Source organism: Osmia lignaria, chromosome 11 (assembly GCF_051020975.1).
Source record: "Osmia lignaria lignaria isolate PbOS001 chromosome 11, iyOsmLign1, whole genome shotgun sequence".
Classification (NCBI taxonomy): Eukaryota; Metazoa; Arthropoda; class Insecta; order Hymenoptera; family Megachilidae; genus Osmia; species Osmia lignaria.
The window spans coordinates 6,198,258-6,223,646 of NC_135042.1; the positions used below are offsets into that span (position 1 = coordinate 6,198,258).

General features: G+C 46.7%; 1 protein-coding gene and 1 long non-coding RNA gene across 2 annotated transcripts in view; one reads left to right on the forward strand and one right to left on the reverse strand.

Moving 5' to 3' along the window:
- Positions 1–12,221, reverse strand: part of LOC117604043 (uncharacterized) — an 81,774-nt gene extending 69,553 nt beyond the window's left edge. The window contains exons 1-3 of the long non-coding RNA XR_013063020.1: positions 11,928–12,221; positions 11,082–11,150; positions 10,898–11,001 (exon numbers count right to left, since the gene is read on the reverse strand). This is a non-coding gene — a long non-coding RNA (uncharacterized LOC117604043). The remainder of the gene's footprint in view (positions 1–10,897; positions 11,002–11,081; positions 11,151–11,927) is intronic.
- A 188-nt stretch (positions 12,222–12,409) lies between these two features.
- The window catches only part of LOC117604025 (headcase protein), a 120,508-nt gene continuing 107,528 nt past the window's right edge, over positions 12,410–25,389 (forward strand). Inside the window, exon 1 of the mRNA XM_034323694.2 lies at positions 12,410–14,242. Within this exon, the coding sequence (XP_034179585.1) occupies positions 13,461–14,242 (782 nt within the window). The 5' untranslated portion in view covers positions 12,410–13,460. The remainder of the gene's footprint in view (positions 14,243–25,389) is intronic.

The following is a 25,389-nucleotide window of genomic DNA, read 5'->3' on the forward strand; positions in this document are numbered from 1 at the left end:
TTGAACTCTTCGTTTTCGAGCTAGAAACGCGTCGTTGAAGAGAATCGAGTATAATGGAAGAGGACGAGCACGTGGTCGAAGCGAAGGCAAACAGATGCATCTGTTTCACCCTTTGCCACATTAAAACACAAGAGACGATCCAGCAGGGCCTGGTAGGTGGTTCGACCGTTATTTACATTCCACGCACGATGACGTCAATGCGAGAAAAAAAAAAGAAAAAGAAAGAGATGACGAGAAAGGGCCTGTGCAAGAAAGCGCAGCAAAGGTCCCCCTCGTGGCTCGCCAACACCGACGACTCGAGGATGGGTCCTTTTCTCTGGAGGACCCTCGAAAGTGCTTTTCAAGGACGAGACGCGAGTCGGTTCGCTGCACCTAGCAAGCCGCTAATGCGATTAGCGTGCTTTTATCGTCGCGTCGAAGAGTACACCGAGAGTAGAAAATAGCGCGAGAGTGGAAAAAGGTTTGGCAGCGACAAAGAAAACAAGAAGAATACTGTTTCTATTCCACGGTTTCTTTTCACCATCGAGCAGATGTCACTATGGAGCAAGCGAGGAGATATTCGAAAGTGGTCGACAGCTTGACGTAATTTGTGAAGCTTCTTAGAAAACGACTGGTAACAGCCGGATACACTTGTTCGTTTGGGCTGGCTCGATAAAAGGGAAGACGGCGATAGCCGTGTAGGTTCTAGACGTAAACTCTTAATCGTGTTCTAAAGACTTGACTATTTTCCTCTAGTTCAGACTATTTACGATCGAAAGGTGTTACACGAAAATTGGATTATGCATTCAGGAATCAAGTTACCGTTGGCTTTCTTTCTAACAGCTGCCTCATTTACCTGATGCTACCTCGTCCGTTCTACGATCAACCGGTCGGAAGTATCGTAATAATTATTGTTTTATCGCGTGTAATTTGACGGCAGACCGGTGTTCTATCCTGCGCTATTATCATTTGACCAGCCTTTGTGTAGACTGGTGCAGGAAGACGTAACGGTTGGATAAAAAGATAAATTGTTTACCCAACTAGCGTGGCTCGATTGGATTCTTCGACGACTTTGCGATTACGTGGAAAATAGTTTGATTAATCTGACCATGGAGCGATGCGGAAAAAAACAATGATAAGTTATTCCTGCTCTTTGCGAACGATGCGCAATCAACGGAATTATATTTTTTTATTGTTAGAAACAATCAAGATGTAACACATATTTGCCTGCTGTGTGTTCAGCTCGCGATTAATCTATTTCCGTATATTAAATTAAAAATCTCGAATACGATTCTATCGGTGGGACTATATTTAATCGATAAAAAGGTGAATTACGAAGCTTGCAACCGTGAAAGCGTTAAACTCGGCGATAGATTACGTTGGACATAATTTTTCTTTTCGCAAACGGCTGGCTCAGGAGAAGTGGCAGCGTCCGATTTCGCAAGACCCCTTCTCCGATAACTTGGTTCTCGTGTAATCAAGCCGGAGTTGAATGAAAGCCTCTGTGCGCACCTCGCCACGACACACTGTGTTTATAAATGTCAGCTTTAAGCGATGCGTGTCAATGCGTCGTTGCAATACCGAGCGTGTGTGCAGGGAATCGTTTCGCACCGGGGGTCCGGGCTTCTCTTTTGTTCCTTCATCGAACAAAAAAAAAAAAAAAAAAAAAATACCTAGGACCAGCACCCTTGAATCGAGCGAAATTGTTACGTTAAATCGGCAACGAGCGTTTCATCAGCTCCGAGACCTATATTTCGCCCTGGAACGAGGCTGCGTTAAACAACGACCAACAACAATGAACGTTCCGATGAATACTCGCTAATTTGCATAATCAGTCTCGGCTACGAGCTTCGATATCCCTCCTCGGTACACAATGGAATCGAAATACCGTTCATAAACAAATTCAACCACGTGCTACATCTTTGAATCGTTGTTTGCATTCAGCCTTCGAACCGGGGAATTTAGCGATAAACCAAACTCTTCGTAGAACAAATATTGATTCGTCTCCCGTTATGACTTTGCTCTAGCTGTTATCGCGAGGGAAAAAGAGTTTGCAAGTTGATCGTGCGACGAGCAACAAACGCGTACGCAATGTTTTTCTCTTTCCTTTCTTTTATTTCAACTGAAAACGATTCGTAAATATTTCGCAAACAGGGAAAAGACTTTGCCCAGCGGTAGAATTGAACGCTCGTTCAGCGAACGGGCCAGCACAAAGGAACGTTGTAATGTAAAATAAAGTCGAACGGTGAAAACGACCGCGAGGGGTTGAATTGAAACCGCTTTGCAAATATATTTCGAGAATGTAACCGTATCTATGACACAAAGAGCCGTGGCATTCGAGCAAACGATACGAAGCAGTCGGAGCAGGCATAGGTTCGTGGTAATCCAACGAAAGAAAAGAAGGCAGAAGGGGTGGAAGGGACAGCGGGACGAGGAGAAGGGGGATATACCAGCGGGCAACGACCCATCGGCCTAGTTTTCAAATCCAAAACAAACCCGGTGGACGGCGTCAATGGTCCAGCTAGTTCGGGTTTCCGGTGCGAACCGTACAGCGTCTGCGCGCGAGCGAGAACAACTAACGCGACAAAACTTCCCCTACGACAGCCTCTCCTCCTGGTCCGCGCGCTTTCTTCCCTTTCCTTCCTGCACAAACTTCCCGACCGCGGTTTTTACGAGCTCGTAAAGCATCACGTTTTCTTTATCTACGCGGGACCGAGGCGTCGCTCAAACGATACGAGCCGCGATTGAAAAATCGCCGCGCCATTTAACGAGCGCAGCTGGAACAGCAACATCTTTTCTTTTTATTTTGATAAAAGAAAGAGGGTACGAGGAAATCGTTACCTTCCGTATCGGGAAATTTATAACTAGCCCTTTTACGATCCACGTAAAAAAATACACGCGCGACGAATTTTCTGTAATTTTTCGGCAAAAGTTCGCTCTCGACGCGTGAACGCTGACACCCCTTCGCGCAATTCCACGATCACCCGATTTTATAAGCGATATTTACGGTCGGGAATCCGTATTTCTCCTTTTGTTTTCAATAGCGAGTCGTGATTTTCCAAGGAGTCGTAATAACCGGGGATATCGTCGAAGCAGCCGGTAGTCATAAACCGAAAATAGCGCCATAACTTCGTAAGTTATCACGTCACTGTTTTCATCCGACGTGCAAGGAAGCGAACAACCGACCACTGAATCTTCAGATAATCCCCTAAAGAATCGTATCGATCGATCGACCGTGTTGTGCGTCCGAGGAGACAGTTCCTGTACAATGTTATCGGCTGACTGGTGCTGGTAAATTTATAATAGGAAATTATAGATGTATAACCGATAACCCTTAACCCGAAAAATTGTCGGTTCCGTCGAAATCATACTGGTAGCTTCTGAAAAAAATTCATATAACGGAACATACATTGGTGGGGTTCGACGAACAGCGGCACGAAAGCCATTCCTAGCCAACCTGGAATTGTCTCTGACTCCTAAGAATTTCCTTTTCACTAATTCATAGAAGGATGAAAGCCATAGCGTGACACGTCCACTCGAGGCGCCTTTGATGCTAGCCAGAAACTCGAATTTCAGCCGAACCCAGGGCCAAAATATAAGGTTTCCCTTCGATCGATGTCTATCCATCCAATAGAGAATAATCGTCGACCACTTTTCTATAGGAACATTCTCAGAATGCCTCCAACGATTCAGCCTTCGATAATTCCAATTCGAGGCTTCCCTAATAATTCATTTCTACCCTTTCCCTTCGATTTCGGCATACCGTTCGTAAAGAGAAAAAATTATAATCAAATATTCCGCCTTGATAGATCCGACGAATTGATTCAAAGGGTTCGAGAAAATTTTTTTTTAATTTTCGTATTTTCACAAATACCCAACCCCCGAAGAGACAGGAAAGAATCGATTCACCTCCGACAACGCATTGATCAGTTTCGTCTGGTGATTGGTTGCGGGTTCGCGCGAGAGCGATGCTCATTATTGGCCGAAAGCTCGGTTACGTATCTGCTTCGTTGCCGTGGCTGGTCATTAACGTAACGACTATTACGTACGCGTTTTCGCCGACACAAGGCATACCTGTCTGCTTCGCCTTTCAATCTGCCTGCCACTAAAGCCTGGTCGATACCGAGTGTCTGGAACGAACGCTCGTTCGCGTAACTTCCTTTACCACCGGAATTCATCCCGTCTCTCCTATTCAACATTGTTGCAATTTCGAAAATTTAAATCAACGCAAAGAAGAACCTGAACTGTGGTTAATTTTTAATTTCTTATCGAAGGACAGTTACAAACAAAGGGTTAACTCTGACCTTTTTCGAAGCAAAGCTGACAGGTATACGGGGTTCGTAATCGCTATTTGTTCAGCTTGAAAATTATCGACAAGCTGGAAAGTGCAGCCTCGTTGTATCGATTCGCTGGCAAAGCTCGTTCTCCAGGCAATAGAATGTGCCGGTGCTAACGGCCGACGGTCGGTCATTGTTCCGCAATTACAGTCCTATCTAATCGACGCTACTAGCTAGAAACGCTCGTCCAGCGATTCCCGATATCTAATCGCGAAAGCTCGCCGGCGATACGTGGGAGAGAAAGCGATTGCAGCGATTCCCGTTTCGACGTCGCGGTTTCTGTTCGACGAAACGACTCCTCTTCCGCCACCACCGGCTACGTTAATTAGTTCTTAATTCGTACGGGACGGTTCGGCACGGCGCCTGCCTCTATCAGTTGCGGCGAACACACGCGGCAATTACGCGTGTCTGGAAACCATTTAAGAAAACGTTTTCTGGTACTCAAATTAATTCGAAGAAATTCTTTCGTTAACGACAAGTCTTACGGTTCCGCCGTTTCTACCGCCGACGCGTTCGATTAGGAAAGGGGCGCAGGGCAAGGAGCCGCGAGAGAATCGCAAACATTTGCCCGTTGTAACGGCTCTATCAATAATAAACGTCGTAAATCGTCGTTGGCCCCGCTTTTGACCCCAACGGAGAGAGATCTTAGAAAGCACTTTGATGGGCGGCGTTATCGGTGATCGGGCAACACTTTGCTCTTCTCTCGTGCCACGGTGCTCGTGCTCGGGCTTTAGCCAGTTATCGGTCGGAATTGTATGTACGTAGCAGCGTATCGTAAATCATCGTGCCTGTAGATAAGATGGCAGATCACGTTTTTCGGATTTCGCGGACGATCGTTTCGTTCGCGGATCGAGATCGAAGGCTGGCTCGTAACCAACGCTATCGGGAGCGTAATCGGGCTTTAACTTTTATCGTACCGTTCACGTTAGGCCCGTCGGTTGACACTGGACTTAAACGTTTCACATGGAAATGAAAAAAGTATACGACCAATCGATAAGCGGCTTAATCCTTGGACAAAGTAGGTCCCCGATGGGATTCTAGAAAAATCCGACATAAAAGAAGCTCTAGTTTCGTCTGGTTGACGATGAATCGCGGACGAATATTTTAATTAGCCCAACTCACGGTGTCTGGATATGAGCGTAATTAAATTTACACCGCGGCGAGGTGCACGAACGTTGGCATAAATCCGTTCGCTTAGCAATTAAGGCGACCGTTTCCTTCGGACCGGCGAAACAAATGTGTGCCATGAATCAGCGTTGTGCAATTAGCGTGTACAAGCCGCGGTTATATAGCTGCCGGTGCACCTGCACCGGGTTTAGCATTCGATAAACGTCGCGAATCCGTTGGAAAACGTTTCGGAAAAAAGAAGAAAAATTACGATTTTCCGAGTCAAATCAGAAACAAAGCGGCTGCAGTTAGGTATCACAGATAGGGGTGAGCCCTTCTGATAAGAAGATTACTCGTCTATCGAATCTCCTTCCGGCGTACGTTTGTTAGACTATCGAGGAACGGATGTATACAGAGGAAGAATAAATCTAGGGTAGGATTCGTTTCGAAGAATAGAATAAGCTGTTCAAAGACAAGCACGCGTCTGTTTTGCTCGGTTCTCGAAAAGCACGCACGCGCCACGGACTGGGTCAAAGTGAGTCGTCCCGTTCGAATCGGATTTATCCGGCGAGATTTCATCCCTGAAAGGAGGCTCGCGATCAGATATCCCCGGTTCACCGGTTGAATAGCGAGAGCCTCCAGATGCTCACAAAAGGATCCAGAGATTGGACGGCGTATATCTTTGGTCGGACCAGTTTTCAAATAAAACACGAGGCGCTGTTACACCGGAGGCTGCAGATGCAACCGAGGCTGACCGTGGCTTTGTCCGATCGGTCACGAGAATCTCAGTGTTCCCTTGTTTCGAAAGCGGCGCGTACGTAACCTAGTTACGATCTTGGCGAACATTCCCGATCGAACGAACGCGTCGAGTATTCTTGCAAACAACGCTCGTCAATTATTTTTAAGAAGACAGGCGTATAGGGAAGCTGGACGAAAATCGGTGAACATTAGGCTTTCTATCTCCTATCCCATTCTTACGATTTCTTCTTCCAAGACTTTCCAAGATTCTTATTATTGGAAGTATCGACATCTTCGACGTCGTTCACCGTAACGTTCGCGTGTGCGCGTAAAGATACGGGGACCGATGGAACGTGCAGTCATCTCGGATGGCAGTGTAACGGCACACAAACGGAACGTTTGTTTCGAAAGTCGATGGACGTTACCGAAAAGATAAGGCACGGCCAGATTGCGAATAACACAACGATCTAGGCAGAAAACGTTCTCATAGATATATTACCGCACACCGAACCACCGCGTATCGAGCGGTTCTGTGTTATCGTTCCGCTGATAGCTGGCACTAGACGCTAGTTACGTAACACTCTAGGGTCAACGTATCCACTAGCTTTATGCAATTGCATGTCGGTACGCTATGAATAGCTTTAGCTAGCGGTGGAAATAAACCGTGTCTACCGTGAACAAATCGTCAGTCGACGAAAATTCTATCTCGAGTCTCCTCGTTCCTTCTTTACTACATCAGAGTTCGTTTCTTAGAAAACTATCGTTCTCTTTTCAATCGACTCAATGAAAACGAGATTAATTCGATACAAGTTAATCGTTCCGTCCGTTGTTCCGGATTTTCATCGGTCGATGGTAGTGTAACGTCCTTCATTAGCGAGAACGGCTCGTTTATCGAAGCCTGTTAATTAAACCTCTTTCCGCTACACGCTCGAGTAACATATCAATTTCCGTTCATTGCACCGGACTCGTTTAAGCTATCGCGAATCTACGCGAAATTAGATTTCACGAGAAAGCCTACGAAACGTGTGCCTGTTAACTTTTTTCTTCTGTATTTCTAAATATTCGCGGGATATTTGAAAGCTTATTTTATTGCAAGCGTACGTCTGAGGAACGAAGATAAATTCCGCGCTAACTTCGTTATCGTAGCTCGTCGGTGGGTTGGCCGCGGAAAAATCGACGGGTAACATGCGAGATGTTGCGTAACAGCAGCTTTTACCAGACCATTGTGAATACCGTTTAACAGAAGTTGAATGCGTCGTGAAAAGGTTTCGTCCCGAAGTGACCGACCACGGTGTTCAACAATGGAGCGAGGTGCACGCTTCTTGTTCTCTTTGCACGCAACGTTCGTAAATCGTGAATCATAAATCTCTCGTTTATTTATTTCCTTTGCCGAGCATTCATCGCGACGCTGGGCCTAGCATCTGGACGCTCGATTATCCGTTAAACGCGTTTTAGTCGGCCGATGTGATTACGCGTTAACGTCGGATGCTACCTGGCGAATTCCGGGCGAAAATTGCATCTTTCAAGAGCGGAATGAAATTTTCTCGGTAATCTCTATGGATGGGAACGTCGTTCTCGAGGAAACATTTGTAGCCCGCCTTCTAGCGGGGAAACTAATTGCTTGCACGGAGCAACGTGAATTATGAGATGAAATTAATTACTGCGTAACCCTTGATATTTGGAGGGCCGACGCACAACCGGAGAAGCCGGTCGAGGAGCCTAGCAGCGTTTATTCACACAGGGCGTGGTTGATCATAAATGGAAGGGAAACTGTACACAAGTTCGGTCTCGATTTCCAATCGTTCCGTGTTGCTTTCGTAAAAATCCTGTAACCGCTGTCGACCGCACAATCCCTTTTAGATAAATTATATAATACACGTTCGTTGACACCGTGGACCGTGTATACTTTGCTGGATCTTTCGTCGCCGGTGACGCAACGTTAAAGGAAGGCGAGAGAAAAACCTTTCGGATAGAAATTTTTCCATACCCCATGATACTTGAAAATACAGGAGAAATGTGGCGCAAAAACAGTCTGGTCGAAGTTGGCTGCGGCGTAGGCACCGCGAGCCCGGGAGCGAACCTAAAGGGGCGCGTTTGCTTCGATCGAACGTTGCAGAGGGAGTGGAATGCACGGGTGCGTAACGGGGTGAATCGAGAAAATTCGAGGAGGACCAGTTGTCGAATCGAATGTGTGCGTGTGTTCTCGGTCCACGATCGACACCCCGGTAATCTTCGATCGTGACGAGATTGCGACACGACAGCAGCGAACAGATATCAACGAGTCGTTCGAGGTGAAACAGTCGGCGCGACGGTGGTGGATTTTACGTGGCTAGAAACTTTAGCAACGCGTACAAGCGTGACTTGCAGAGGGAGAGAACGAGAGTGCAAGCAGAGGAGCATGCGCAGCCTGAAACCGAAAGTGCACGCCCACCCTGCCAATGCCGCCCCTGAACCTAGACCTACACCCCCGCTTTCCAGCACCCCACGGTCAACCCGGTGCCCCCAACCTTCAAAACTCCATCCGCCGAACCAACAGCTATGTACCTCTATACACGCACCACCGCCCGCTTCTTCGCCTCGAGCTACGCTCTACTACGAAACTGCATCGCGACTTTCAATCTTTCCCCGTGCAAGAAAAGATCCTATCTAGTGAATACGTTCAAATGGAATCTTTCGTGTTCGTTCTTCATACGCGAGGATCAACGATACATTTAATTATTGAACAGCGGGGAAAGAATTTGAAAGCAACGGAATTTTCGAGGAAATGATTAATCTTCGTTAGTTTTTTCGTGGTCGAAGAAAGGGGAACGGGACACAAGATCGGATAGCCGGGTGTTTTTCAAACGAAAGAAATTCGTCTTCCGTCCAATTGTCTCTGCCCTAACGCGATCTCTATTCTACGCAGCCTCACCCTTGAATATTTTTTTTTAATCGCCTCGCCCTGCCACTTCTTAATACGCGAATCAAACCGGGGATGGGTCGTGTTCCTTTGAACGACATCTGGTTCTCTCCCTGTTTTCGAACCCCCTTCCCGAAACGAGTGGTATACCGGCTAAAGGCTAAAGCCTCATTCACGGTCACCGTCCTAGAAACCCGAAACGATCAAAACAACTTTTTCAGCCGGGGCCCTCTCGAGGACGTTGGATTATCCTTTTTCGGATGCCTCGATTTCGTGTTACAGGGGTGCTCCGTGGTCCCCCCGGTCTCCCTTTTGCGTAAGCCCTGAAGAAAAATTCAGACATCGACTGACCTGGATTCCCCGTTATGCCTCTTTCGATCGGCTAACAATATTTACACGATTCGATATAAACAGCGGGGATCCATTGTACGAACGAATCGAATTCGTTTCCGGTGTCGTGCGAAAGTACCGGAACGGTGAACCTAAGTCGGCGACATCTAAAGCTACGTTTTATTTATTGCCGGCTGTTCCTCGCCCGAGAATCGTTTCAACTTTTTAACGCAAATATTTAATTTTCAAACGACGAAACGTGTTTCTGTATTTTCAAATTTTTGCATTCATACGAACAGGGGAGGTTTCTAGCGATACCTGCACCCTCTCGTATCACGGTAGACCGTGATGCTGGAATCAGGGATGGGGTTTGACGTTATTTCGATCAACACGCGTTATTTATGGCTCACGTCGTTAGAGAATTGGGAGTCTCACGTTTCGTAACAGCTTTGCGATCGCCGATAAAATTATGCAACGTAATCTAATACGTATCTCGTTTCGCCGGTGTCCCAGGAGCCGACTCGCTTCGTGGTTTTCACTCGCACGAGCACACGCGAGCCGACAGCCGGCCAAAATCGACTCTTTTGTCATGCGTGTTCCCGATAGCATAGGTGATCTCTCTTGTAACCCGGACGCTCGTGGGAATCTCTCGAAAATTAGCCGAAAAATTTTTCGAACTCAAACTGCAAGACGACGCGATCGGAATCACGTTTCGCTACCGAATTAGTCCGATGCTCTGTCATTAGTATATATTTAGGTAAGTTTTATTTGTACGATGATGTGTCACGATCGCACACGCGTGTACGACTCGATAATCGTCCGCAATATGCGTGCGCACGCAAACACGTGCAACGCATGATAAAAATTCACAGCCGTTCGCATTCTCGATAATCGCCCTTGTTTCTTTTCTCTCTCTCTTTATCTTTCCTCTAATTGCACGATCGGTGTGCTTTTTTCATTTTGATAGGACGCCCAACAGCGTCGATAAGAAGACGAAAGCAAACTTTGGTAACACGCGTCTACGAGGCTGGTAGATATACGCGTATGCATTTCGTACGGCTTATTTTCGCGCTACCAAACGGAATCTCTGCCATTAATGACCTTCGTTGCAGATAAAAGCAACCACTCGATAAGGCGGACGGTGCAACGCTTGCCTGTTGTACACACCGCCTCTATATACCATGTATCCCGTGCGTTGTTTGTGCATTTCAGTCGTCAAGAATTTCGATAACCGGAGTGCAATATAAGGAGAGAGAGAGAGAGAGAGTGGGTGCGGAGTGAATCGAATAACGAGACGATACACTGGTCCGATTTATTTATCAATAAACGCATTCCTGATATTTTCAGATCGCCTGGAACGAACAGCGTAAACATAGGATCCTGTTTTTGCGTATGACGAGCTCGTTCGTAACGAGACGATTTCTCTCGTTACACATAATAATCACGGCTCACGAGAGCCTGGTGACCGACAATAGAAAATAAAAAGATACACAAGCTGTGTACTCACGTCATCGCCGCTCCTCGGAGTCCAGAATAGTGCTTCGATTCCAAATAAATCTCGTCAAATGGCTCGACGTGTTTTTAACGGCGAGAGATGACTATGGAACGATGCTGAGAATAAAAATAAAAATGGAGTGTTGCAAAATCGCGCCAATGCAACCTTGGTTATATTACAAGATGGCCGACCTTACCTTTGAATTCAAAACCGCGACCACCATCAATTTTTCATGGATCCCTGTCGTCGTATACACTTCCTTTAACTGCAAACGTAGATATAAATTAGGAACTCGCAATCGAGATCGGGATCGCGACACCAACGAAACGCCAGGAAAATTTTCGCGTAGAGGTTATGTACTTAGGCGCGAAATACCGTGAAAAGAACGCGCGACAACTTACCAGTTCGCGACGCAAAAAGAAGCCCAACCGTCCTCTGTAGAATTTCGTCGTAATATACCCAAGGGCTAGAGGCGTAAATATTTACATTTCGTGAAACACATAGCTGTTTCATACCGGCGCGTCGTTTCCCTTCGAGCAAAAGTACACACGACAGAAGTCACATTCGGGAAAAAGAAACTGTCACGAGTACGGTACACACTGTTACCGAGGTAGACTTGTTTACTGACCGCAAGAGTGCGCGATATATGACGCTTCGATGATATTTAAAACATGTTCTATTTCTATTTTTGCATTTAAAAAAAGTTACTAAGTGATAAACACATCCGAGAAATTCGTGTATCATAAGCATTCCAGAGGATGTTTTGTGTCATCGGTAATTAACAATACATACGTGGAATCAAGCACGTAGGCTGTGCAGATCGTCAACCGCAAACGATAGACAAATCTCGTGAAAATCTATGACGACATAACCTCGTTATCTCTTGATATTTAGAACGTGTTTATATGCTACGTGACGGAACAATTTCAAGTTCAAGAAGTATTTCGTGTCTACTCGAGGCGTAAAAACAACCGGAATTCGGTTAACCTAACCTAATGCACGAGTGGCTACTTAAGTATTATTAACTGCACTAATTCGATACCTCTCTGGTGTTTCATCTCGGCTGATCCAACTCGTTCATCCTTCGCAACGAGATCCGAAGAGAATTTTCAATTTAAAGAGCATTATCTCGTTACGATTCTGCGTAAGTTTGCGAGACACGTCGAATCGTGGTTGGTATCGTACAGCGGACATTTATGTGTACGTGCGCGCACACGTATATTGAGGATTATTCGCAGTGCCTCGTCGCGTAGCCGGCTTCGAAAAGTAAAACGCGCGCTCGCGTATGCAGCGCCGTCCAGCGGGTGCGAGCGAGACGAGACTCGAGATAGAAAAGGAAGTGACAACAGAGCGGTAGCGTGGTCTGGTCGGAGGGACGACAACGGCGCGCATCGATTGGCGCGCTAGCCGTGACCCCCACCATGCCGCTTTCGCTTTCACCCAATGGGGCCTCACTTTCGCGCTCGCTCGCGCGCCGAACCACGGCAGCCGGCACGCTGTCGTCGCCGGCGCTCAGTGACTGGTGCACCCTACGTGCGAGCAAGTGTTTTTCGTCCTCGGCTCTCCCGTGTGTGCACGAGAGGAAAAAATAAAAAGAGAAGGAACACCGGTGCCTCGGTGTGTAGTGCTACGTATGCTCGAATCGTCGTTCTCGTCGTCTTTATTTCGTTCAGTCGTGTACGAACGTACGGGGAACGCGTGACACGGGACTTCGATCGAAAATTGCGTTCCACGCTGCGCGCGCTTCGCGCCGGTGACCCTGACATTCGAGAGGAGCAACCGACACATTTGACTACCCGCGCCGGTACAGGAATCATCGTTCCATCTTCTTCGACACTTTGAGTATACGAAACCAACATCGAAAGTCGATCGCGTCGGTATTGTTACCGCGAATTTGAACTGCCAACGTAAAGGGAACTCGTGTGCCGGGACTTTGTCTAAACTACCGCGCCGCGGCGTCGTTGTGGAACCACGCTGACCTTGACTTTGGTAGCACGAATTACTTGTAGCAACCACTAACAGAAAGAGACTAAAGATTTCTTCGAGATCGAGGGAGGTGATTGCCTTGAAGAATTGTGTCGTGCGCGAAGTGACCCTGATTTTTCTCGATCATCGCAAAGAAGAAGGAAACATCGTTGGACGTGACAGGAGACTTTCAATCAACCGTCCGGTCAGTAACGTTGCGCTTTCGTACGCCCGGTACCCGCGTTTTTTCCTCCCAGGTACCAGATACGTCCGCGGCGTGTCTCTGTAATTTATCACGCGACATTTTACTAGAACAAATCGATTGTTGAATGGGTGTGCGAGAGACGACACAGGCGAGCCGTGGGAATTGCGTGAAGATGAAAGAATAGAGAGAATCGTAGAGACAGGGTTTACTGCGAGCCAAGTCTGCCGTGTTTCTAATCTTCGGTTTCCTTTGACACAGAACGTCGATCATCCGCACCAGATACATTTTCGCGAACGATCGTTTCCATTGACTTATATCGAAGGGACGATTCTCACGGACGCGTTGGAAGGGATCGGACGAAGCGTCAAGGCGGTTCGGTACCGATCGAGAGGAGTAAGAAGTGTGATGGCACCGCGTCGTCACGCGAACGGTCACGGTGGTGCATTGATGGAGAACGGCGGAGGTGTCGGCGTAGTCGGCGTCGGTGTCGGTGTCGGTGTCGGGGGCATCAACGACGCGATGGAGAATCTGCTAACGCAAAATCAAACGACACGTTGCTGCACGCCTACCGGCGAGTGTCTACGGGGCGACACTTTAATTCGTTTGAACGCGTTGCACGACACGGTCAAGGTAACCTGCAACAACGATAGCTGCCCGATCGGCCAGTTCATGCACCGCGAGTGTTTCGACGCCTGGGAGCAAACGGTGCTGACGTATCTGAAGAGTTGCGGACGCGCCCGTAGCTGGTCCGAACGGCAGCGCCATCAGAATCTTTGGACGAAAAAGGGTTACGATCTCGCGTTCAAAGCGTGCGGCTGTCGCTGCGGTCGCGGGCACCTGAAGAAAGATCTCGACTGGATGCCGCCAGGAACCGGGAACGCTTCTGGTAACCGACCAGACGAGAACGAGGCGAAGAAAAAGAAACGTCGTAATCGGCAAAATACCAGGCCCACGCTTTCGGTATCGGCCGGTCCGCCGAGCCACGGCAATCACGTTTCGACGAACGGTCGCGGTACCACCGAGGCCCAGTTGATCGAATCCGGTCGAGGAAGGGCTGGTTCGCTTTCGTCCAGCACCGGTTCGAGTTCACCACCGGCTACCAGCGAGCCAAGCGTCAGCCCTCTTCATCAACCGCAGGCGATCATGAAGAAGAAGAGCAAGGTTGATTTCTTCAGCGATCGAGCTCGGTGAGTCTTGAAACCTTTATTTTTCTCTTTTCACTAATTTTAAATACTTTCATCTGATCTGATATTATTATTGTATAATTCGTGTCTTTGTCAAGGTAACAGAAATATTTTATAATTATTAATAATTTCTGTATGTACTTGTAAAATTAATTCCTCGAACGATACGCATCGCGAAAGTATATTATTTAAAAGTTTCGCGAGGTAACGCCCCTCGCAATTACCCGCGTTACGTTCAACAGTAAGACTCTTTCTGTTTTTCCGTGGTATAAAACCGGGGGGTAAAAAAGGTGGCCAGAGCTCGTTACAAACAATAATTGGCCTGCTGACGGTCACGATACTCTCTGATGGCTCCCTGTGAGGTCTACGGGCAACGGTGTAAGAATACAATTACCGCGATCCCTTATCAAATTGGTCACGTTTCGCTCCCACGCAAGCTTCTTCTTGGCCTCGCCGTTGCTTTCAGCCGCGTCGATAAGAGAAACGTTTCTTTCGAATCGCGAGCTTTACCTCCAACGTTAGTTACTCTTGTTCTATTTCGTGCTGTTCCCATTCCTCTTGTTGAAAATTGGTCACCGCAAAAGGCCGGTTAATCAAAGAAAAAAAAAAAGAAACGATTGACCTTGATACCTTCGCGAATCCCTTTCAGCAGATACTGAAATTTCCATTTCTCGCTTTTATCGGTAGAAGACAAAGCCTCGCGGTATAGAGATAAAAGGGACCGCGGATTTTCGAATATATGGAGCTTTCGTCCCGCCCTCGAAAAGTGTCGTGTTAAAGTTCAGCTGAAGGGAGAGCAATAGGGGGTTAAGCGAAGGAACGTATTCCGTATGGAAAGCACACGCACGTCACCGTCCTTCTTTTATAGCACGATTTCAAAGCTCGTATAAAGAGAGAAAAGAAAAAAAGAAAGGCGAGAATTTTTTTTTATTTCTTCGGTTGGAGCGAGAAGAGTTGTTTCGCGGTCGCGACGCGTATAAACGGCTATAAATAATCGTATTCGCGAAATACTTTCGCCGATAGAAAGAGGGAACACAGATGTTGGCCAAATGACGGGGGAGGGAAAGAAGAGAATATCAGGCGGTCCTCTTGAGTCGCAACCGGGTAAAAAGGAACGTCGGAATCTTTGCGATGTCGAATTAAGGGGTGTCGGATCGAAGAGATATAACATACATCGGCGGCGAAACGTTTTTGGTGTTTGCACGCTCGAGCGCGCAAATATCGGTCGGCACGATAAAACATGCGACACGTTCGATCACGTGGAAGTTTACAGATGAATTGAGCCTGTAATTCGATACCCGGCTCTCTCGCATCTTTCAAACGGGCCGACGTCGTTGATCTAAATCGTGGAGGATAGCCGAAACGGCTTCCAGGCTCTTTTTGTCCTTCCTTTATTTTCCTTGTTCCGAGGCTTTTGAGAACACGACCGTACACACCGATGTTTTTCAACCTTTTGTTACCGATTCTCTAGGCCGGCGAATTCGCGATCCTTTCCCCGCGATAAGAACGAAAAATCGCCGCGTAAGCAGATACTCGATAAGTCGTCCGTACGGCACGTGAAACGAGTTCAATCGTACGTTATCAATTTTAAGAACGTAACAGGCAGATAAGAGGGAGCCAGGACGAAATAAGAGGCAATTGAAGGAGGAATGTCTGTAAAGAGCCGCGCGTTCCACAGGACATGAATGAACGTGGGGGGCTTCGTTTCCTCGGAAGCGTAGGTCGTATAGGGGTATAGAGATGCAGGCATATCGTCTATAGGTCGTTTCTGGCTCTGTTGGAGCAAAGACGAAGGGCAGCAAACACGAGGATTACGAGAATGCCCCACCTATGTTATACACACTCTTACTGTATCCTATATTTAGATCCGGTCTTGGAACCTGTCCTATTTCTGTTTATTTTCCACCGGTTCGATGGACAGCCCCTGCCGAAATCTTCCCTCGCCAAAAAGGGGCTATAAGTGTTTCTCAGAGGGGCACGCCCGGCTGTATGCGTGAATTTACACGATGTTTTATTTTAGGCTCGATCTCGTTAGTGGACCGAAGGATTCCTTATCTCGGACTCTCTTTAGCCACGGCCTTCGGGACTCGTCGAAGCTTTACGTTACGATAACGCTTCTTGTATATCACACATTTCGTTATGTCATCTTTTGAACTTGCACTCGTAAGCACGCGATAACCGGTTAATTCGATATCAATGTTTAAATTTGCTTCTTCAAAAACACAAACGCCTGTTTGTTGAGCTATAATTTCCGAAGAAATGCATCTCGAGCATCGTTTCGCTTCAGAGAAAACCAAATGATACCTCGTCGAGGTTTTCGTTTCGCAGCCTAGGTCCCGGTGTGTTGGTTCAATGGTGAAATGCACCGGGAGCGAGTTTAGGTAGGGCTCCTCTTCCTCTCCGTTTCGTTCTCGCGTGTCTCCGTGGTAGAGCATCGCCAGTGTGTTCGCCGGGAGGATAAAGCGGTGGATGGCGAAGAAGGAGGAGAGATAGTAGGCAGAGGAAAAGAAAGAACGCGAAGAAGAAAGGAGGAGGGTGCTCGTAGCCTTGACCGTGGCCACCTCTTCAGGGCCAGCGAGCGAGGAGCTTGACGTTCTAGCAGCCTCCAAGGCCAACTGCATGGAATCACGCCACCACGATGCATTTAAACGGGCCGAACCGAGCCGGTGATATCGTTAAAAAGCCCTTCGCGCCCAATCTTACACAGTTGTATGTGTACTTTTCAAAAATTCTCTCGGTTACCTTCAGCTTCCAATATAAAACAATCAATTGTAAAATTTCCGCAAAAGCGGCTCGGTTGTCCCAGGTGGTCTCCCTCCATGGTCCGCGCTCCTTTTACGGCGTTCAATTAAAAGGAAGAGTTCCAAACGATGCATTATTCCGGATCTTACGATCGTTCCACGTAAAAGGGTGGCTCTCGTCGAAAGAAATATTCCTCTTTCAACGTGGAACAACGTCGAATTATAAATTCCGAACGACTCCGTTGTAGTAGGAAAAGAGGTTGAACAGGAAGGAAGGAGGGAGGGGTACGGTGGTTGAAACGGTTGAGCATGCACCCCCCATCGCCCGATTCCTCGTTGATATTTCGGACGACATTTTTCCAGGGAAGCAATTCGAATTTATGCCGCTCGTGATTCTTTTTTCATCCAAACTGCTGCTTGCCCGATCACCCTCGCGTTACGACACACATATAGAGACATTTTGGCGCCGCAACGCGACCTATAAATCCCACTTTCACTGAAGTGCGACGAGACCAAGGGTTTCTCCCCCTGCGCGCGTTACTCGCGTTTTAACCAAAAATAAATTACGTTGGAAGGCAGTGTTCCGCAGCCGTTCCCAAACGGAGAGAAAAATCCGGCCGTTCGTCTCTCTTCGAATTCCGTTTCTCCTACGGTGTCGCGTCGCGTCGTCGGAAAGAGTAAGAGTGTGTATCGCGTTTGCAGAGAAGAATATTTTCCAGCCAGGGGGCGGACTCCTTATTTCGCTCCCGTTTTACGATCTCATTACGCCTCGCGTTCACGAGAGAGGCTACGCGGCTTACATATATATCGAGGCATTCACGTCGAGAGAAACTTTGATGATTTACGCTCGCTAGAATTCTACTATCGCTTTGAGGGATCGAGGAGAGACGGGCTGTTTCGAAAGGTTCAAAGGGAGTGACAAACGAGTGGATGATCGCGAAAGGGGGAGGCGTGTTACAGTAAATAAGGGATGCACGAGCTAATGGGAATTCATCTTTGCTTCCGAAATCGCGGTTGCCCGGCCACCCCTCTAGCTTGTAATTAAAAAACACCTGGGGTTTGAGACAAAGGCAAACAGAGAGAGAAAGATAGTCAGCGGGTGTACAAAGAACGCGATTCCATGGATTTCGAGGGAGATACCTTGAAGATACGAAGATTTAGATATCCCGATTGCCGAGCTTGTAGGTATAGAAGGCCGCAAGCCAGGAAACGACGAGAGGATGGCACTCGACCGAAGAATTATTGAATTTCCGGCGAACCGGTGAAATTCCGGGCGCGCTTTCCAGTTTAATTCGGCGCGTTCGGAGGGGCAATATTGTCCAAAGGGGGGGTGGAAAACGTTTCGAGAAAATTTCTCGAATTCTTTCGAATATTTCGTTTACTCGACGGGAAACACGCTCGTTCGGGAATAACTCCGTGGAACGAAGTTTTTTGCCGAGTTCGCGAAGCGAACCTTCTCTCCCTCACGGTTTGCTATGCATAACTGCCCGGTGAACCGCGTTCCCGTGCACCTGCGAATATTTTCACCGTCCATCTAAAGTTGCGCCTCGTTCCGCGAGATCGACGCGTGTCTAAGCTTACCAGATAGATGCTGATAAAAAGCTGTGGGTATGCGTGTCTATGGCAAACGGTGGCTCGAGTTCCGGGGCAGTTGCTGCGTCAGGGCGAATTCGAGCGAGGGAAGACGAAGAAAGGGTTGCGTGGAAATGTAAAACAATTAAACGTACCGAGGAACGACGATGAAATAGAGGCGGGTTTTACGGGAATTCAATTCCTGCCGGTGGTTAGCGTCGTTTTCCGAAACATCGCCGTTCACCGATATTATTCTTTAATTGCGCGCCGCTGCTCGTGAACGGCATGCAAACGCGTAACGAGGTAAATTGTAGCCGCCGGCTGTCGAATTATACTCGCACGATCGCGTTTAATCGCACGATAATTGCTAACGGGGAGCGAAGCTACGTTATTAACGTCGCCGCCCCTCGATCCGTCCTTCTGAAAGCCTAGAATACGTTCGCGTGTACGCGTCTCGGTACACCTTTCGTTAGCAGTAACGGAGAAATGGCAAGCAACTGGTTAAATCGGAACGCAAACAATGCGAAAAGTTATTCCGATGATCGGCGAATCGATTCGTAAAAGATTCTATTTTTGGTTATCGGCGATTCGATTAACCTCGCCGTTCTCCGATCGCGAACAGTTTACGAAACGGCATGGAACAACTTCGTAACCGATATGGGTGCCCCTCTGATTCGCGAATGCATAATGATCGAGTCGAAATGTCAGGGTTAACCAGGGGTCCAGTGTATTTGTGTAGCCGAAACGCCGGAAATGAACGAAAAGCGTTTTTTTTTTTTTTTAATTTACTACATTCGCGAAATACACGTGTGATAAATATTCAGCTGTTCGTCAACACTTTCATGGTCACACGCTTCGTTGGATCTATAATTCATGTTTAGTCATTTTTTCTTTACATCTCTCAAGGAGTTCATTGATAACGGGTCCTTGAATAGTACATTCGTTCTACAATTTCTTCTAACGTTTTTTACATCACTGTTTGTTAAAATATAGTATAGAAAGGATGATGATAGAAGCATTAAAAAGTAAAGGGTGTTGCAAGGTAATCGTCTAGAAAACGGAAGTGATTATTTATCAGAGGGGATGTTTGCGATCCGTCTGCTCCCCGCGTGCCGGCTCACGGAAGCTTTGTCGCGTGGTCTAGGGTGGAAAACAGTCGTTACGTGGAATCGCGAAGTAATAGTGGAAATAAGCCGAAAGAAAAAGGGATCCCCGACAGAGGAAGGATGAGTTCGGGGATTGACCCTGAACCCTGACCCTTCGGGCCGATGGACCACCCCAAGGATATCTTAAAGACGACGGGGCGAAATCTCGACTTCTCGATTTATCAACGTACTGTTTCACAAAAAATCAAAATTTGCTCTTTAATTGAATTTTCTTCGAACCAAATTTTCGCGTTATTTTCGACATAGACTTCTTCATTCTTTCTTCTCCCCTGTATGAGAAGGGTGTTGCTTATTAAAAAAAGTACGCGGCTTCTAAAAGATCCCCGCTGTGCTTATCTCCTCTTCCTTCGTTCTTCTCTTTACGTCGCTGTGTAATTTCAACGGTTTTTCTCGCTCGTATCGTCGCCACGAGCGGAAAACTTTATAAAGGGATTAAAGTTTATTATATCTGCGATGCGGTGGAATCGCGCGGATTCGAAACTTTGATTCGTCTCTTTCCTTTTCGTCACCGTGCTTAATAATAACGATGCGATTTTATTATCAACAACTGTCTGTTTCTCTCTTAAGAGTGAGAGAGAGAGGGATAAAGAAAGAACGCGTGCAGAAAGTTTGCCAGGAGATTACAAACTCAACAACGAAAACGTATGATTCATTCTTGTAATCAACGGGGAGCAGCCGAACGTCGAAGCGTTTAAAAATAAAAACGGTGCACGTTCGATGTATCGTGCGCGTTTAAAATTAGCCGCGCGAAATTCGCGTTCGACGTGTTCCCGCTGGCAATTAACGCGGCCGCGGTAATAAAGAAACTTAATTTAGGAGTGTCGAAAAGAGAAACTCTGCGCGAAACTGGTTCGCGGATGCGCTCGTACACGACGATCACGAATTCGTAACGAGATGTTTGTCAAATTTTATGCAAATTCGAGGGACCGCGTAAGGCTGACACGCGCATTTTCGAACGTTATTAATATTCATGAACCGCGTATCGCTTTTTCTTTTATTCCGTTTCCTTTTGTGTCACGCGTTTCCCGTGAAAGATCGTACGCGTTTTTCCATCCAGCAGTGAAACCTGGGTCAGTTTCGGCACCGACTGTACGGGTAATGAATGTTCCACTGCAAAAATGTTTATCTCGTTCGTGCGAAATATCGAGAAGGGAACCGGTTCTCGACCGGTTCCATTGCCGAAACAAATGTTGACCGATATAAAAATCCTGCTTTGATTATAAGCTTGCGATTTCGTTAGGGCACCGGTTCGCCTGGTTGCAGTAAATTGCCATCTAAATTAAATGGATTTTTTAATTAGACTTAAAATACCGACCATGATTCATACACTGATACATTGATAAAATTTCTCAATATTAGTGTCACTCGTGTAACCTTGGGCGCTGGCGAACCAGTGTTGCAGCTTTTGATTTCGTAATATTTATCAGAGGATAACTTTGTAGCTTGGTTTATTTATTAAATGTTGGGTAATCGAAAAATTTGCAAAATATAATTGCTTTTCGCGAGCACGTTTAATCATACGGTAAGCCGGTCTTATTTAGCCCTTACTCGACGTGGCTCGTGCGAAAGTAACAAACAAATTGCGTATCGCGTTTATCGTCGAAGAAAGAGGACGGGGAAACGTAGGAAACATTTGCGAGGGTCGTTTATTAAAATCTCGCTCGTTAGAAGATCACGGCCGACATTGACCCACAGGGCACGCAAGCATCCAGACTCGAATCACGCGTTTCACGGATAAGAAAGTCGTCGTGGAAAGTGGAGGATCGCGTTTGTTGTTACATCATTACACGCATCTCGTATATCTTTTCGAAAGGAGTTAAAAAGTTCCTTGAAAACTGTACACGTGGGCGGCGAAGTTGCTCGTCAAACGTTGCCTCGCAGCTATTCATTATAACCGAGGGAAAGATAGACCAGAGATCGGAGAGGATACCTTTTGCCTCTCACAAATATAAATTCTACGTCGAATGCGAGCCAGGTATCTTGACCCTTTCGTTTACGTAAAGCGTAAAAGAATAAAAATATCTTCGAAGCAGGTTGATTCTTCAAAAATTTCGAAATTCGATCAAATTTTCCTGAATGTCTCCGCGAATTCGCTTTTGCAAGAAAATTAGGAGCATTGTATCGGTTGATAGAACCTGCAGGGGAAGTTGAGGAATATTTTAACAGTGTCAGAGCGAACAATGTCGTGTAAATGAATAATACAATCGTCTCTGGGTAACTGAGACCCGGTGGGTTGATCTTGACAGCGAGAGCCAGGTTTAATTCGAAGACTTTAGGAAAGATTTGGCGAGGAGTTCGCGAACATCCATTCGCCGGTCTATGAATTAAACGTGTGCATGCGTCAACTTTTCCATCCGTGAAACTTTGCTCCATTAAAGAAACATCTTGACGCGTACTCGTCTCTTAGATCTTCTCGAATACTTTCGCTTCCAACAGACCACGTATTCCTCTTGAAATCGTTCTCCGGCAAGCATCGGTTTCCCGGTTACGTCTCGACGTCGAGATCCTTTTTCCGCTCGTCGTTTCGTTCTTACAACTTCTTTTTCCCTGACGTTTCATGAGAAAGGAGAGAAGGACGTAAGGAAGGGAAAAGGAGCCCTTTCCCGAAGGAACAAAGACCGTACACTCGTGTTTTATGTATAATACTCGCGAGAGGTGGTGCACTTTGAATCCTTATTTACGCGAACCCGTTATCTACTTCGGTTTCCTCTTTTCCACGTTTTTCCTGTACGCCTCCCTTACGGCTGACTCGAGATCGCGAAAGGATACGGAAGCGGCAGCAGACGAGAAAAGGATTTTCCTCTCTTTCCTCCCTTCTCTTGTTTCTTTTCCTCGCGAACGTTGCGCCCGTATATCGCGCACGTAGTCCAGTGTAAATTATGGCGGACCCGAGGGTAGTTTACTGCTAATTGGTTTGTTAACGTCGCGTTTACCTCTCCCAAGACGCCAGTCTTTCTTTCGTCTCTTCTTCCTTTCGTGTCCTTCCTTCGAAGTGTAATTAAATTTGTTTAGAAGCTCGCAAGTTCGGAAAGTCTGCGGGGGCGTATGCGGAAGGAATTTTCAATCATGTGGTCGATAAAAATGAACGATTCGATGGAAACCAGTCTTATCCTTAACGATTTACCGGCCATTATCTTCGACTTCGTTCTCGGAAATGATAGATATACTCGTGGGAACGAATCGGTTCGATTTTTTCTTCAGCAGCCCGTGTTTCGCGGCTCGGTTTGAAATGCAAAATTCGTTTCGATTTACGTAATTCTCGATTATGTGTGTGTGAGAGAGACAGAAATTGTTACGAAACCGATCGACCCAGTCGACTCGGTGGCGCCGACCGGTAGGGTTTCGGAATTGACCGGCGATTCCAGGTTTCTGGTCGAATGCCGAGCGAACCGGCGAGTCGGAAGGAATTTTTTAATTAGCGGACGACGGACAAAGGTTACCTGCACTATTGCCCGGAGCCTGTAATAACCATCGTGTTCCGTACGGCTCGTGGTTATGAGTACACATAACTCGTTCAAAAAATACCGAGATAGTCAAAGTGTTACAAATATTGAGCCGGTAATAATTAAAACACCAAAATTTTTATTATTAAAAATTGAAATGTATCAACGACGTAGTTCATGGGGGTTTCTTGCGGTATTAACCCCTCTGCGTGCTAGGCTGAATCTATGAAGGACAAAGTTTATCCGGAGCCGTTAGGATGTCGACAAAATCCGACAGGGTTGATATTGCGTTCGAGTAAAGGATCATCCCTTCGCATAAACACTCGAATTATCAGCGAAACGTTCTTGATTCTTCTTCGAGTCGATACATGATCGGAACGTCAAATAAATCAAGGTATTTCCAAATATATTTATATCCTAATAATTCTTATAGTAAGCGATCATCAGAAAGGAACGTTTCAACGTTTCCTTTCTGTGTCATAGAAACGTCTCACTCGATTTGCCACGTACTCGGATGTATCCAGGTCTTAGCATACAATTTGCAATAACAATAAAACAGATTCACCCCGGTCGTCTGTAGCGTAGATAATAGAGTGACTGGTGTGAAACGCGGTTCGAACGGTTGCATGTCGGTTAAGAGGAACTCGCTTTAGACATCGGCACACGTCGCCGAAGTACGTGTGGTCCGGAGGGTGGCAAGTTGGTCTCATTCTGAAAGTTCACCGAGGGTGGTATTCGCGCTTTCCGCCGCTCGTTCGAGCGTGTCGAACGCATAATCCGGGGATGGGATTCGAAGTTGCCTCGAACACCGCGCGTATAACTGCGTACGAGCAAACTCGAAACGGATTAACCGGTGGGAGACGAGTTTTCAGGTAATCCTCTAGCTCTCTTCTCGCTGAAATTCATTTGCCGTCAACCTTTATCGTGACTCTAAGGGTGTCTCGCACGATTTTCTCGGGATATATAGCCGTTTCGCATTTTATTTCGGTTTTATTCGATTTTGAGGGTTTTTGCTGGCTTCTCAATTTCTTCTATTTTATAAAGCAGAGTCAAATATCTAAATTTCACAATTAACCCTTCCAAGTGTAAACGAGTCAATTTCCCAGAAGATAATCTCTTCTGTGTTTTATTTTCTCTGTATTAATATCGAAAGATAATACAGTTTCTGTATACCGATCCAAATATTTCGAGAAATCTAGAGGAAGAAGGAAGGGTCTCGACAAGACGGGGTGAACGAGTAAATAAGGGCACGTCTTCGGTATAATTATTTGTAAACTCGCCATTATATTCCCCGAAATATTTGTGTTTTCCCGCGGTGCTTTTCGCCCCGTGGCGTATTTGTCCTGTCTCGGGTATCTATCGAGAAAACCTGGTCCGTAGTATATACCAGTCTCTGGAGGCAAATAAACGTTGCGCCGTGATTATATCTATCGGTCTTTTCTCCCACGAAGTTGTCCTTTCGGTTTACTTTGCTCCCTCGATTTGTCCGTTACTGGCATCGTTGACAAGTCACTCGAGCCTGGCAAAGCCTGTAACAATTCGGCTACATGAAACGGGGTCCCCCATTTCGCTGGTTCTGTAGGGGGCGGTTCGTGAATTTGACACGTAAAATCGCACGCTTCTCAGCTTGCCACGGCGACAGTGTCAAAGGCAGCTCGTAACAAAGGGTCCGGGGAACGGGACTGGACGAGAAAGAAGGTCCTCTCTTCGTTATATTTACGGACACGCGTTTCCTCCTTGTCCCTCGATACACAAACCCCCCGAAGTTTTTCTCTATCGTTCGGATTTTCTGAAAAATGTCGAGGACAGGAGAAGAGAACGGAAAGTTTATAAAAATCGTCGCGTTAAGCCAAAGTTCTCGGAAGAGAAGCATCTTCTCTTCGAGTACAACAAACTGAAAGTTCAACGCCTCCTCAGTTTTCCTAGTCGTTTAGGATCCTTCGCACCTTCGTGCGCGCGTCGGTTCGTAGAAAAGGAAATTGTTGCCGGTAGAAAGGAACGTCTTTGGCGGTTAGAGTTATATCCACAGCGTGGAATTGAAATTAATTCGAAACACGAGCAGAGTTCGCACCCAAGAGGTTCGTTGGTTAGAGCGAGCCGAGAAATGCTTTCGATAGCATACGAAATGGCTTTTAGAAAGTCGCGACTCCTACGTTCCTCTGAATTTAAAATAGAAACGAGCCTCGGCTTTTGTACAAATTCCTCCTTCGGTCGATCTATCGAAATTT